At 45.4% G+C, this 12520-nt stretch overlaps 2 protein-coding genes across 8 annotated transcripts; one reads left to right on the top strand and one right to left on the bottom strand.

Moving 5' to 3' along the window:
- The first annotated feature begins 1720 nt into the window (after positions 1 to 1720).
- On the top strand, positions 1721 to 2369 carry LOC142814369 (uncharacterized). The gene is made up of 3 exons (XM_075893091.1): positions 1721 to 2106; positions 2166 to 2265; positions 2364 to 2369. The coding sequence occupies exons 1-3, from the start codon at positions 1910 to 1912 to the stop codon at positions 2367 to 2369; spliced, it is 303 nt and encodes a 100-aa protein (XP_075749206.1). The 5' UTR covers positions 1721 to 1909.
- Positions 2370 to 2715: 346 nt separating this feature from the next.
- LOC142814302 (uncharacterized) lies at positions 2716 to 6571 on the bottom strand. 7 transcript variants are annotated; one of them, XM_075892928.1, is made up of 4 exons: positions 5968 to 6569; positions 5225 to 5360; positions 4765 to 5166; positions 2716 to 3337 (listed from the first exon to the last, which is right to left on the bottom strand). In XM_075892928.1, the coding sequence occupies exons 1-2, from the start codon at positions 6235 to 6237 to the stop codon at positions 5319 to 5321; spliced, it is 312 nt and encodes a 103-aa protein (XP_075749043.1). In that variant the 5' UTR covers positions 6238 to 6569; the 3' UTR covers positions 2716 to 3337; positions 4765 to 5166; positions 5225 to 5318. The 7 variants fall into 7 exon arrangements, with proteins under 7 accessions (XP_075749043.1, XP_075749039.1, XP_075749041.1 ...); XM_075892924.1 differs by having other exon boundaries at positions 5225 to 5326; XM_075892926.1 differs by having other exon boundaries at positions 5225 to 5311; positions 5968 to 6566.
- Positions 6572 to 12520: the final 5949 nt, after the last annotated feature.

Here is a 12520-nt window from a genome sequence, read left to right as displayed (position 1 = left end):
CCGGAACGCCGGCGTGACGCGACGAAATGAAAGCCGGTGAGCACACGCACCACGTAACGTCAAAATGTGTTGGAACTTTGACTGTGGCCTGCCGCCATGTTCTCACATGACACGCATCTCAAGGTTATCATGTTTGCACCAGTCACATACCTTCGCCATCCATTGGCGTCACGTAATACCAAATTTGGCATATGTGAAGCTAGCGAAACGGCCGCGAGCTCATCATGAGTGTGGCATGTAGTCATGTTACTACATAACACGCATCTCATGTTTATCATGTTGGCACCAGTATCATACATTCATCATTCATTCACGTACCGTAATACCAAAGTTTGTGTATGTGACGCTAGCGAAATGGCTGCGAGCGCATCATGAGCGTGGCATGTAGTCATGGTGTTACATGACACGTATGTCATGATTTTTATCTTAGGGTCTGTCGCTTGTGTTCGCCATGCAATCATGTCATACCATATCCGTTTTGCAACATGCCATGTGAACGAAACCACCGCAAGAGCTGCAGAATCATGAAAAGTGAATCAGGACATTCATGTCATAAATGTTATGATTTTCATGTTATGACTAGTCAAATATGTTCTTCATGCAGTCATGTCATGCCATTCCAAGTTTGGTATCGATACTATTATCGAAACGGCGAGGAGAGATAAAAGTCGTAGGCGGCTAGATAGATAGATAGATAGATAGATAGATAGATAGATAGATAGATAGATAGATAGATAGATAGATAGATAGATAGATAGATAGATAGATAGATAGATAGATAGATAGATAGATAGATAGATAGATAGATAGATAGATAGATAGATAGATAGATAGATAGATAGATAGATAGATACGCTCAAAGTCGCTGAAGTTCGCTAAGAAATGCTTCGCATTTAAAAAGCAACTTATTTTATTTTTGCAACCTTTCTATGTGAGACTGAAGACACACCTTGGCGGAGCCCAGAAAAAGCAGGGGTACATGATTTAAGCGGCAAGCGGCGTGTCGCCGCGTGACGCAAGCTGTGGCAGAAGAAGTGGCAAGAGGAAGGTGAGGCAAGCTGTGTGGCAAGAGGAAGGTGAAAGCCAGAGAAAGTGGAAGCACTGACCGGTGGCGATCTCGAAGCGCAATCGATGAACCCGCACCAGCGGACGAGAAGCCACCAAAGATCGCAAGATAGGTTACCGAGCACACATCGCTGCCGCAGATTTGTGATCGATGTCCCTTTCCTTGATTGGGTGGTCACGCGAATCGATTCCGCTGAATCCTTGAAGGATTGCTCGCCAGGTCTAACCATTGCTAGCAGACGAGCACAATGCATACACAGGGTGTGCGATCACGTTCGCCAAGTTTTGGAATACCCCACGCCACGGATACAGTGGTGCAATTATATACAAATTCCAAATCCGGACGGAGGCGGTCTGTCGGTGACGTCAAAAAATTGGCGGTCCGCAGCGGTCGCGAGGACGAAGGGAAGTGAACAGCCAATGAGCGAAATGAAGCCTCGCGTCATCATTTTGACGTGGCCTTGGGGACCGTATAGCAAAGTGAAAGGTGTTTGTAACGTGTTGAAAAATGTTTAACTACTATTGATCATTATCAAATTGTGTTGGAACAAGTTTTCAAACGTTTATTAAGGAATACGGCACAATATAAACGTATTTTTCTCATTATTGTTTTGAAGTAACGCTAAATTTAGCGGGACGGTACGTGATGGCGCTAAGTACAACCCCGTTTCAAGCAGTTACTGTTTTCATATCTCCCCCCCTATACAAACCTAAACGGCGCAACTTTCGAAGTTGTTGGCTCAGTCGAGCGCAATCGTGGCGGAGGTCAACTGTACCAGTAGTCAACAGCAACAGCGGCTCATCGGCGTTATCCGAGGCTCAGCGCGCGCTGGTGCTCACCTTTATGGACGAACATCCCCAGCTCGTGGCGAATGCCATCGAGCTGCGGCACGGCGTCACCGTCGCCGAACGGCGGCGGCTGTGGCAAGAGCTCAGCGACGCGCTGAACCATGAAGTGCCTGCGCAGGAATGGCAGGCTTGGTGGCGCAGGCCGGTGCACGAGGCCCGCCGTGACACCGCCGCCATCAGAGACGCACAAACGTGAGTGACCGTCGAATGGCACGGGCAATTTGTTCTGTGACATTAGTGTATATTTTCAGGGGCACTGGAGGGGGTTGGCTGCCTGGCTTCCACGGCCGGGTTCTACTGTTGACTGGGATGACATGCTTCAGTGGCGTCTTTGGTCTCACCTGTCTACAGGTAAGCACTCTGCCGCCGCAGTATCACGGGTTCCTGAGCGGTACCATGACAGAGTTTGATATCTGAAGGGGTGCCTTTAGCGGAACCTTGTTAAACAGGAATAAAGTGCTCGAGAAGTAATCAAAAGTGGGTAGGTTTAACTAAAATCTCAGTTTGCAGCCCTTGCAGTACAAGGGGTAATAATTTATCATAAAACACGCAATGACTGCAGGCAAGTGCATGCACTAAAATGGTAATACATGACATCAATGACCACTGAATAGCTGCAGAACATTTCCGCAGATGTTTAGTACTTAAGGTTGCAAAAAAGCCAGAGTAACGAATACCCACTTTCTGAAAGATCATGCTTACTACACTTTCCAGCAGGCGAATGTTCCCACTGCTGCAGTGGAAATGGATGTGGAGGCCACTGAAGCGGCTGTAGATGGCAGTGACACAGTAACACGCAAGCATCTGAGAACTTAGTGCTTTATTGAGTGCAGGACTGGAACCTTGAGCAGGGCGACAAGGTGCTCAAGGTGAGTAGACCCTTTGTTTACATTTTACATAAGGGGCATAAGCATTCTCCATGTTCTATTATGATGACTGAAACCAACTTGGGCTATAAACAAGAACCATGCATTGTATTGAGGGCATGGTATCGGGTATCTGCAATGATAAACTGCCGGGCAAAAGGTTGGTTAGCCCTGGGGCTCTTTCATGGTGAGAGATGCATTTGAGGACATTAATAAAGAGCAGTTTCAACAAATGTTTGTAGGTCCGCACGAGGAGGGCATAGCTTGTACACAAAGCTTCTCACTTTCAAAGGATGCCATCAGGCCAGTTGATCTTCAACTGAGGGGAAATTGTTGTGCCCGTTGCAATTCTTGGCAGCAGGAGCATCTTCCAGCCACGAGATGGTTAAGTGTTTACCGGCAGCTCACTTAAACATTTACACCATGACGATTCATCGCAGGTGCTGTGGGAGATGAAAAATCAACCACCTGCATCGCTTCTGCAGCACGGCGCGTGGCAGCGGCACAGGAGAAGGCGGCAGCGGTGCAGGAGGGCACTGGCCATGGCTGAGGGCTTTCTGCGAGAAAGGGATACGTAGTTTAGTTTAATTTTTCGTCATGTGTTCAATGTTTTTTCTTGTCATCATTCATTAATGATTTGTCGGTTTCAATGTGTTTAGGTGCTGCTGTTCATGTTCAATTTTATACGCTTCGGGAGACATATACATAGTTTAGTTTGTTTTTCGCCATGTTTTCAACTTTTTATCATTCATAATTGGTTTAGTTTTTTTGATATGTTTACGTGTTGCTGTTCATGTTCTATATTATTCGTTTTTTGTTTGCATTTAGTACATATTACTAGATTTAGGTTAGCATTTACTTTGTACAAGGAGTGCAGCATTTTTTATGTTCGATATATGCATTTCTCAATGTATGTTCGAGCTGTTCTAGTGGCAGTGTTTTTTACCCACATTTCAAAGGTGTCTAGTCATTCACACGGAGACCACGAGTGTATAGTTGACATTTTCTGTTAATGTTTCTGTGATATTTGTATTGTCCCACTGTGTTTTCTAGCTCACTGTGATTTTTATTCAGCATTACCACATAGTGTAGTAATGTGATATCTTTTTGCATCACACTGTTTTGCAGTTCACTGTGATATTTTCATTTCAGCACAATGAGGCTAAGATGCAACAACTACATTCTGAATCTTGTTTGGGAGCGCTAAGCTAGTAAGTGGTCATCTCGCACAGTTTTACAAAGAAAAATGGTCATCACAGCAACATGCCAGCGATTGATTTCATCTAGTTTTCATTGTAAACGACTCTTTGCGGGAATAAATTTCGAACGTGGCATGGTTTGGGAGCCGCGAGATGGCTGAGCGAATTATTCATGCTGTATGTTATCAAAACAACTCGCCTGTTGTTTGCCGTCTTGATTTGCGTATTTTTTAGCATTGCAGCATGACTGCAGTCGTGAATTCAAATTAAATGTTATTTTAACATTCACACAATGTTTAGGACAATGAGCAAAAAAACAGCACAACTTGACGAGCACAATTGCTCGTCAAGCCTGGCGTGCACAATTGAATGCTTGTAGTCAGTCACTATGAGAAGATACGGACTTATGTATGATGTGTTCATACAACACGTTACTAATGGCATCTCGATTTTTATGCATTCTGGTGAAAAGAATTTTGAGACGCTGCATTGTTCGCACAATTTTGTGATAGCAACATTCAGCACAGAGTGCCGCTCATATATGCTTGCTCCAATCTAGTCTGTTGTGACTGTGATCGCTAATATGAAAAAGGGTGTTTCTGTTGCATATTTCATGTGCCATTTAAAGAAAATGCAGCATTTTTACATTGCCACCTTGCTTCATATTGAAGCACAAGTAAGTACTTTGTGTATTCAAATCTGGCAAACACAGCCCTTTCATGTCTAGGTGCACTAGAATCAGTGTAAATAAATTATGTGTGGGATATGAAAACATGAAAACTCACAGTTCCTGTGTACTTCAAAAATGTCCAAGACAGCGCTGCTGCCGTCTCTGAGCAGCACATTGCGTGGTGTGAGCATATGGCTCCCCCTTGGCTCTCCATCGTCATCCTCAGCTGGTGGCATGTCCACGACATACTCGTCCAAGGTCCAGTCGCCAGCATGCAACGCAATGTTGTGGAGAGCAAAGCAAGCATAGATGACTTGCGCTGCCCGATCGGGGTTGTAGAGCATCGTTCGAAAGTGCTGCAAGCAGCGGAACTTGCTTTTCAACACGGCGATACACCTTTACACAACATTGTGCATGGATGCGTGCTCCTTGTTGTATCGGCCTTCGGAAGTGTTGCACGGTTGACTGCCAAGGACTGGAATTAGGAGCCATGGCTTGAGGGGATAGCCTGCGTCTCCTGCAATGTAAGCATAAAAGCTGAGTGCTCTGCCCAGATAGTACACATTAATACTTACCAAGCAGATATTCGCCAGGCTGCAGATGTGCAGCTAGGCGTGCACGCAGTGGGTTGTGTTCCCACACCCAGGAGTCGTGGCACGAATCTGGGAATCATGGGTCTAGGACAATTATGCGCAGCCATGCTTTGCACACCTGCGATGAGGAGCTATATAAAATAGTACTGCGTTTATACTCAGAATAAATCCCTTTTTTCTATGCATATGCAGGAAACAATGCGTACTAGTACAGTCATTGGTACAAGGAGCTTCCCTTAGAAGGAAACACAGGGTGTAGCACACTGAGGAGGGGGGAGGGTGGGGGCAACGACCCCACCTCTGCTGTACACATGGCTACGACTTCCACTGAATGATCGATAAGTGAAAAGCTACGCGTTGCTCTTGGGAAAGAACACTCGTAAATACCAAAGCCAGCTCGTGCAATTGTGATTGTAAGCACTTTCGTGTTGGAAATACTTCCCTGTCGTGTATATACTTCTGCTACGCCTGCTGCCCATATTACCGATTACCTCTAAAATGCACAATTCAATTGCGTATGCAAGCCAGTGCAAAAACGGCAACTGGCTCACGCACAAAACACTTGCCACTTATTATTACCGAGGCCTTGCGAGCCACCATCTAGCTCGCACCCAATTCCCTGCAGGTTCTTTTTCATTCGTTGCATTATTAGTTTTTCCAGCTTTGGCGTCACAACTGAACAGTTGCTCCGAAGAGGAGTAATAAACGATCCTAACAGTACTTACGATCATGACGTTCAGGACATAATAGCCCCTTCTGGACATGAAGCTCGCCGTGTCCGCCAGTCTGAATACCTTTGGCTTGCGAATGGGGACCAACGTGCCATCGGCACACGCCAGCACCCCTGGGATGCAACCGCGTAGCACAAACTCCACCTTTGCCTCATCCTTAGCAGCTGTTGTCAGTAGGAAGTCCGCCACCCTTTTTCTAGCAGCCACGGTAATGATCGCCTCCGTCACCTCGTGGATGGTGTTGCTCACCGCCGGCTGAGACATGCCGATGTGTTCCTCGCGACCAATGCTCTTCTGGAAGCTACCGGTGGCGAAAAATCGCAGCGCGCACAACACCTTCCTCTCTGTTGAAAGGCCACTGGCTCGCTGGCATCCGATGATAGGGTCAAGTTCGTCGCACAAGCTACGCACTGTTCGTTTGGACAGACGAAAACATTGCCGGAACTCTTCTTCGCTGAACCTTCAAATGCATCTTTTACCTCGCGTTGTCGCCTCTGCTCGGTTAAAGCTACCGCACAGGCAAGGCGAAGTACCGTGTCAGTGGGAAACGCCATGTTGTCTAAGTGCCCCGGTGCCGAAAAGTCGCGCATTTTTTCCATTTCAATCCAATCCAGGCCACCTCGCAGCCACTTCAATCCATCCGGTTGCTTTCGGACAGTCTCTCCGACCGTTCCTTCGCCTTTCTCCGAAAACAAAAAAAAAGAGTCACGTGACACCCTAGCCCACGTCACTCATAACGTCACAGCATTCGTCACAGCTTGTATGGGCCAATCGCGTGCGACTCAATGGAAGAGACCGCCTTTGTCCGGATTTGGAACTTTTACATAATTGCGCCACAGGTCCTACTTCAACCGGAACGCCACTTGCCTTTCGTCTGAATGGCAAGCGTTCACAGCGAAGGAAGAGATGACGTACGACAGGGAATGGCTCTGCGTACTTAACAGTGCGTTGACGTCCCTCCTATAGGTCGAGGAGACGCCAGCCGTAGCCTCAACAACGAAAATAAGTCTCTGGCGTGTCCAACCACTCATTAAACCCATTTATTCTATTACGTTTCCCCAACTGTTCATGCAGCACTGGCTCATGAAACGATTACTGTCACACCCATAACTGGTATTAGAGCACATCATGCTCTGGCACATCATGCGTACGTTACCTGGCGGGCACATGACGTGTGCATGCGTATGCGTCATGTTATTCTCCCGTTCAGATGCCAAAAAGGACAGGGAAGGAATCAAGCTTGCGAAGGCTACGCCATGCGAATGGCAAGAATTTCTCGCTCACCTCCTCGCATCATGGTTTTTTTTTCTAAGCTCGTAATGAACTGATAGAAAAAATTCTTGTGGCACACAACTTTTACCGTATAACAAAAATTTGTTATGTGGCCTGGTGAATAGCCCTTCAAGCATGACATTTAAACAATCACATGTATACATATAAAACCGCATAACGTCATGTAGGGCCAAGGTATGGCGACCACCACAGCACTGCAATCTGCAGATCAGATTCAGTCGAAAAAAATGGAAGACTAGGCAATCTGCTTATTCATGGCAAGATTTATTTATTTATTTATTTATTATTTATTGAGTGAGTGAGTGAGTGAGTGAGTGATATGTCATGGTCGCAATAAACACGGCCAGGGCTACGTCAAAAGTGAGCATGACGCGAAACACAAAGAGAAAATAAAAAGCATGCCACACACTTAAATGCGTCTGTCAGCTTACACACTGTTTAATCAGCTTGCCTACAACTTCTATTTGCTTCATAAACAAAGCCTTGCTGCCACACTTTTTTGTGCCAAGTCAAACTACAAGAAATTTCTCGCATGACAACTGCGGGCCTCAAGTTACTTCCAAGAGAAATAATTTCAGATGTGGCACCATTTACTCATTCGCTTTTGTGATTTTGTCGAAGTAACGTCGTAAATCTTCTAATTGCTGACTGCAGTGCCTGCATATACAAGTTGCAGACCCTTATAGTACCAGTGAATACTATACTGCACCTTACCCTGAGCCCTGAAGCTTCATCAATTCTATAAAAAAGGGAAAAAAATAAGAGGAAGAGAGATATAGGCGAGTAAATAGCGCATCATCCTCACCACTGTCTCTCATCCTCATTCTCTGTCGTTATTTTTTATCATAACGGTGAAACAACTTCAGCTCAGGGCCTGGTATAGTAACGTTAAGCGCTTTCCACTAAATCGGAATCCTGCAAGCACAACAGAAATCGTCCTGCTCTTTCCTTCTTTCCACGCAGCTCAGCGCACCTGCAGCAAAGATATCATGACGTCTCCCTGTGCATTTGTATACAACGAGAACACTTGCTTTGACCATATTTCAGCTCAGGAGTGGGGTGCCTAGGAGTGCATCACGTCGTCGGCGCAGATGCTCCTAATATCACGGCGATTCGAAAACAAAAATCACACTGGAGTAGCCTCATAGGCTGGGTGCCTCGCTTGTACGCTTGGCGCTTTTCAATGCTCAAACACGAAGCCACTCTAGGCTGGGCAAGCCTATGCAGTTGTCAAAATGCAAAGCAAAAGCGAATGAATCTAACTGAGGATTAAGCCAATTGAAACACGGGAGATATCAACTGTTGTACACAACGTCATAATTTTTCTGCTTCGTAAAGTTAATGAGGAAAACCACTCCTATGCTTTTCTTGGTCAAATTGTCTTTTAGATTCATTTGGCTGCATCTGATAAAGAAACCCATTCCTCAAACAAAATGCTTCTCTTTCGTTCAAATCAAAGGTAAGTCTCATCACATCACAGGCCTTATTTACACTAATCCTATTTTTACCTATTTATACTTGCATCACTGGCCTTATTTACACTACAAAAAGTAATAGCGAAACTTGTACTGCATATTACCTGTACCAATAGGCTATTCATAGCTGAGAATCAAAGAAATGCCTCTATCTTGAACCGCACTAAATTGTATGATTGAATCCTTTCGGTCTTTGCAGCAAAACTTATTTAAAAGTTCACGCACTGCTTCATTGTGACATTCATGGTCCCGCAGCGCGAACAGCCCTGTCCACCTTTCCATAAAGCTTACTGAATCAATCTGGAGTTTTCACTAAATGCCTGAGACGCCGACGGCAATGTAAAACGCTGAAAAATCTGGTTGGTGTCGAATTTTATTTAAACCTCCCTCGATCCTTTGCCGTCATCGCGAAACATGTCAAAGCGACAAAAGACGCGACAAAAGTTGCGCTGGAGAGCCACAATAAAATGATACCAACCTGCAGATTATGGCTTTTTCTTTTAAAGAAAAAACAAATAGAACATCCTCCCCCCCCCCCCCGAAAAAAATTGTGCCACTGACAGCAGCGTCTATGTATTGTCGCAGAAGGCTGTCGCGACAAATGCCCTCCGAGAAGTTACACTGTTGTGCGAAAACGTGCAGGATAGACAGAATTATGCAAGAACCAAAAAGCTAGCACATTGTGCACGAACTTCGACCCTTGGTGCGTCATTCGCCCTAACTGCACATGGCCGGAAAAGAAAATACATAAGGTAAAGAGAGAGTGACGCACTGCCACATCTGCCACGCATTGGCTGCTACGCAGGCAATAATCCAGTTTAGTGGTGAAGCCGGCCCACTGCGCTAATAAATGAATCTCGGAATGTGGAGGCCTCTCTCTCTCTTTCATGTCTGCAGCTCTCGCAACCGTGCACATGTGGCCTTGTATGGTGGAGAAAACGAGAACCCAGGAGCACGCGTACTTTTGCTGGCCGCATTGGGAATAAAAAGACGCCGCCTGATCAGCAACGGGAAATGAAGAGACAAAGGAGCGCCACGCACCGCGAGCATGCGGAGACGTTCGGCGGAGCGTGGCAGTTTTGTCTCCAACATTGCTCGGTCACTTCCTCCCCTTGGTGCGGCGGCAAATTGCAGTGACCCCATAGAAAAGCTACCCGCAGAGAATGTCCCTTCGCTCTTTCTTTTCTTATAGGGCAATGCCATTCTATGCCTCGTCATCAGGTAGCGTAGGAAGAAAAAAACACAGTACAAAATACAGGGTCCTATATGACTTTTCAGCAAGCATTCTGTAATACTGTATGTTTCCGACAATATTTAACAACTCATTTCGACTACCATAATTTTTACTTGTACGCTAACAGCAGTGGCTACCGCTGGCTAATATTGGCTTCCTATAGCTTATCGCCTGCTTGTGGCGGTATGTGCTTCCCGACCACTGTTACATGAGAGCAAGTGTTGGCTTACGTCTCCAAAAGTTGGCGACGTCATAACGACAAGGTCTTGTTCGGATCCCAGGATCACCGTCCGAGTTCACCAGAACGACAGCCCTATTCTAATTAAATGCGTACTATGCCACGTCACATCACACCCCATTCTGAGAGTTATGAACTATTCTCTGTGTATACCTTGCCCTTTGCAAACTTCTTTTCATTGTCGTGCTCCGGATGCATGTTTTTTGATAGAGCTCTCTATTATTATTCTCGCTGGCGCGTTATCTTTTTAGGAGCCCAATTTGCTGACTCTCCCTCCAAGCACTGCCATCAAGTTGCGCAACCACAACACTTCCGGCTGTTGTACATATCTAAATATCCAAATCCTAGTGCCACCGCGGTGATCTAGTGGCTAAAGTACTCGGCTCCTGACCCACAGGTAGCGGGATTGGATCCCGGCTGCGGCGGCTGCATTTTTGATGGAGGCTAAAATGCTGTAGGCCCGTGTGCTCAGATTTGGGTGCACGTTGAAGAACTCCAGGTGGTCGAAATTTCTGAAGCCCTCCACTACGGCGTCTCTCATAATCATATGTTGGTTTTGGGACGTTAAACCCCACGTATCAATCAATCAATAACATAAAAAATCCTAACCTTTCATCGCTACCTTAAAACTAAACCAAGATCTTCACAACATTGTGGGAGACTACGCAAGGTCAGTCTCCGATGTTGAAAACAACTGAGACAAGATAGCTACATTGTTTACAGACGCTATAGATATATTCACATTGATATGATGCGTGATTAAGTACATGTTATTGTAGTGGGGAATTCGCAAGGCAATGACTAGTGGGACCATCGCTGAGTGCGAAGCGCGAGCAGGAGCACGAGCTGTAGACGCTGGACTGCCCGAGCATTTGTTTCCGTACCGGCTGTCTGCCTTTTACCTGGCGTCGCTATTAAACCCCCTTGCAGTTATAAATAAACCACGCTTTGGTCACTGTATTTTGAGGTAGCATTAATATTCATACCACATATGGCCTTTTTTTGTTCAAATGTCTCAAGCAACAAAGCAAGGAACTCGCATAACAGTGTAAACCAACAGTCCGCAATAGAAGATTTATCTTCAAGAACAAGCATGAATGAGATCATCATCATCAGTCTGACCACGCCCACTGCAGGACAAAAATCTCTCCCATGTTTCGCCCGTCAACTCGGTCCTGTGCTTTTGACTACCACTTTATACCCGCAAACTCACTGATTTCATCTGCTCTCCTAACTTTCTGCACCCCCCCACGCGTTTGCCTTGTTTTGGAATCCAGTCTGTAATCCTTAATGACCAGCGGTTATCTTGCCTTCATGCTACGTGTCCTGCCCATCACCATTGCTTCTTAATTTACACTACGACGTCCTTAACACCCGTTTGTTCCCTTATAAACCCTCCTATATTTTTGTCCGTTAGGGCTACACCTATCATTTTCCTTTCCATTTATCGCTGCTTTGTCCTCAACTTAAGGTGGGCCCTCTTTGTAATCATTCAGTTTTCTGCTTCGTAGATGTGTACCGGTAGGATGCAGCTGTTATATACCTGCCTCTCGAGGTGTAGTGGCAATCTACAAATTATAATTTGAGAATGCTTGTCAAACTTGCTCAACCTCGTTCTTATTCATCTACTTATGAATACGATAAAAGAAGTTCAAAAGAAAAAAAAGAATAAACGATGCTAGTAAGACAAACAGAAAAAAAGGGTAATTGGGAGGGCACACACAGGAGGCAAGTCCCGGGAATTTAATTTTGTTCACCAGCTTTCAGTAATCAATGAAGCACCACGACGCGCCTGCACCAGCCGGCTCAAAACACTCACTTGATGAATTTTCTGGTTATCGCGAGTACCGCACCCAAACTGAGCTAAAACTCTTCAGAAAACGAGCCTGTTGAAAAATGTCGAAAAACGTAGCGCACAGACAAATGAATACAAAAGAGAGAGGCTGAGAATGTGAAAGACACGATTCTACACATTTGTTTTTTCTTCTGCTGAAACAAAAAAAAAGTTACACTGAAGCAGCACGAGGGTATGCAAGTGGCTGATATAAAGTAAAGAAAAGTATGTCATAAAGGAAAAGAAACACACTGCGCAAGGTTGAGTTACAGAAAGAAGCCCTTTGTTCAGTGGTGTGCGAATCTTGTGTCACTCTCAAGACCTCGTGAATTGTCCTCTGAAACAGTGGGAGAAAGATAAAAAAACAAGAAAGTATGAAGGAGGCAAGGCAGGCATGCGAATACTTCTTCCGTGCCTTGCAGTGAAGCTTACGATGAAGCACCCAACTTTATTTTATTTGTATCTCGGAGAAC

The sequence above is a fragment of the Rhipicephalus microplus genome, chromosome 4 (genome assembly GCF_043290135.1).
Source record: "Rhipicephalus microplus isolate Deutch F79 chromosome 4, USDA_Rmic, whole genome shotgun sequence".
NCBI classification, from domain to species: Eukaryota; Metazoa; Arthropoda; class Arachnida; order Ixodida; family Ixodidae; genus Rhipicephalus; species Rhipicephalus microplus.
Note: the sequence above shows the minus strand (reverse complement) of the source record. Positions and strands in the feature narration are given on the sequence as shown.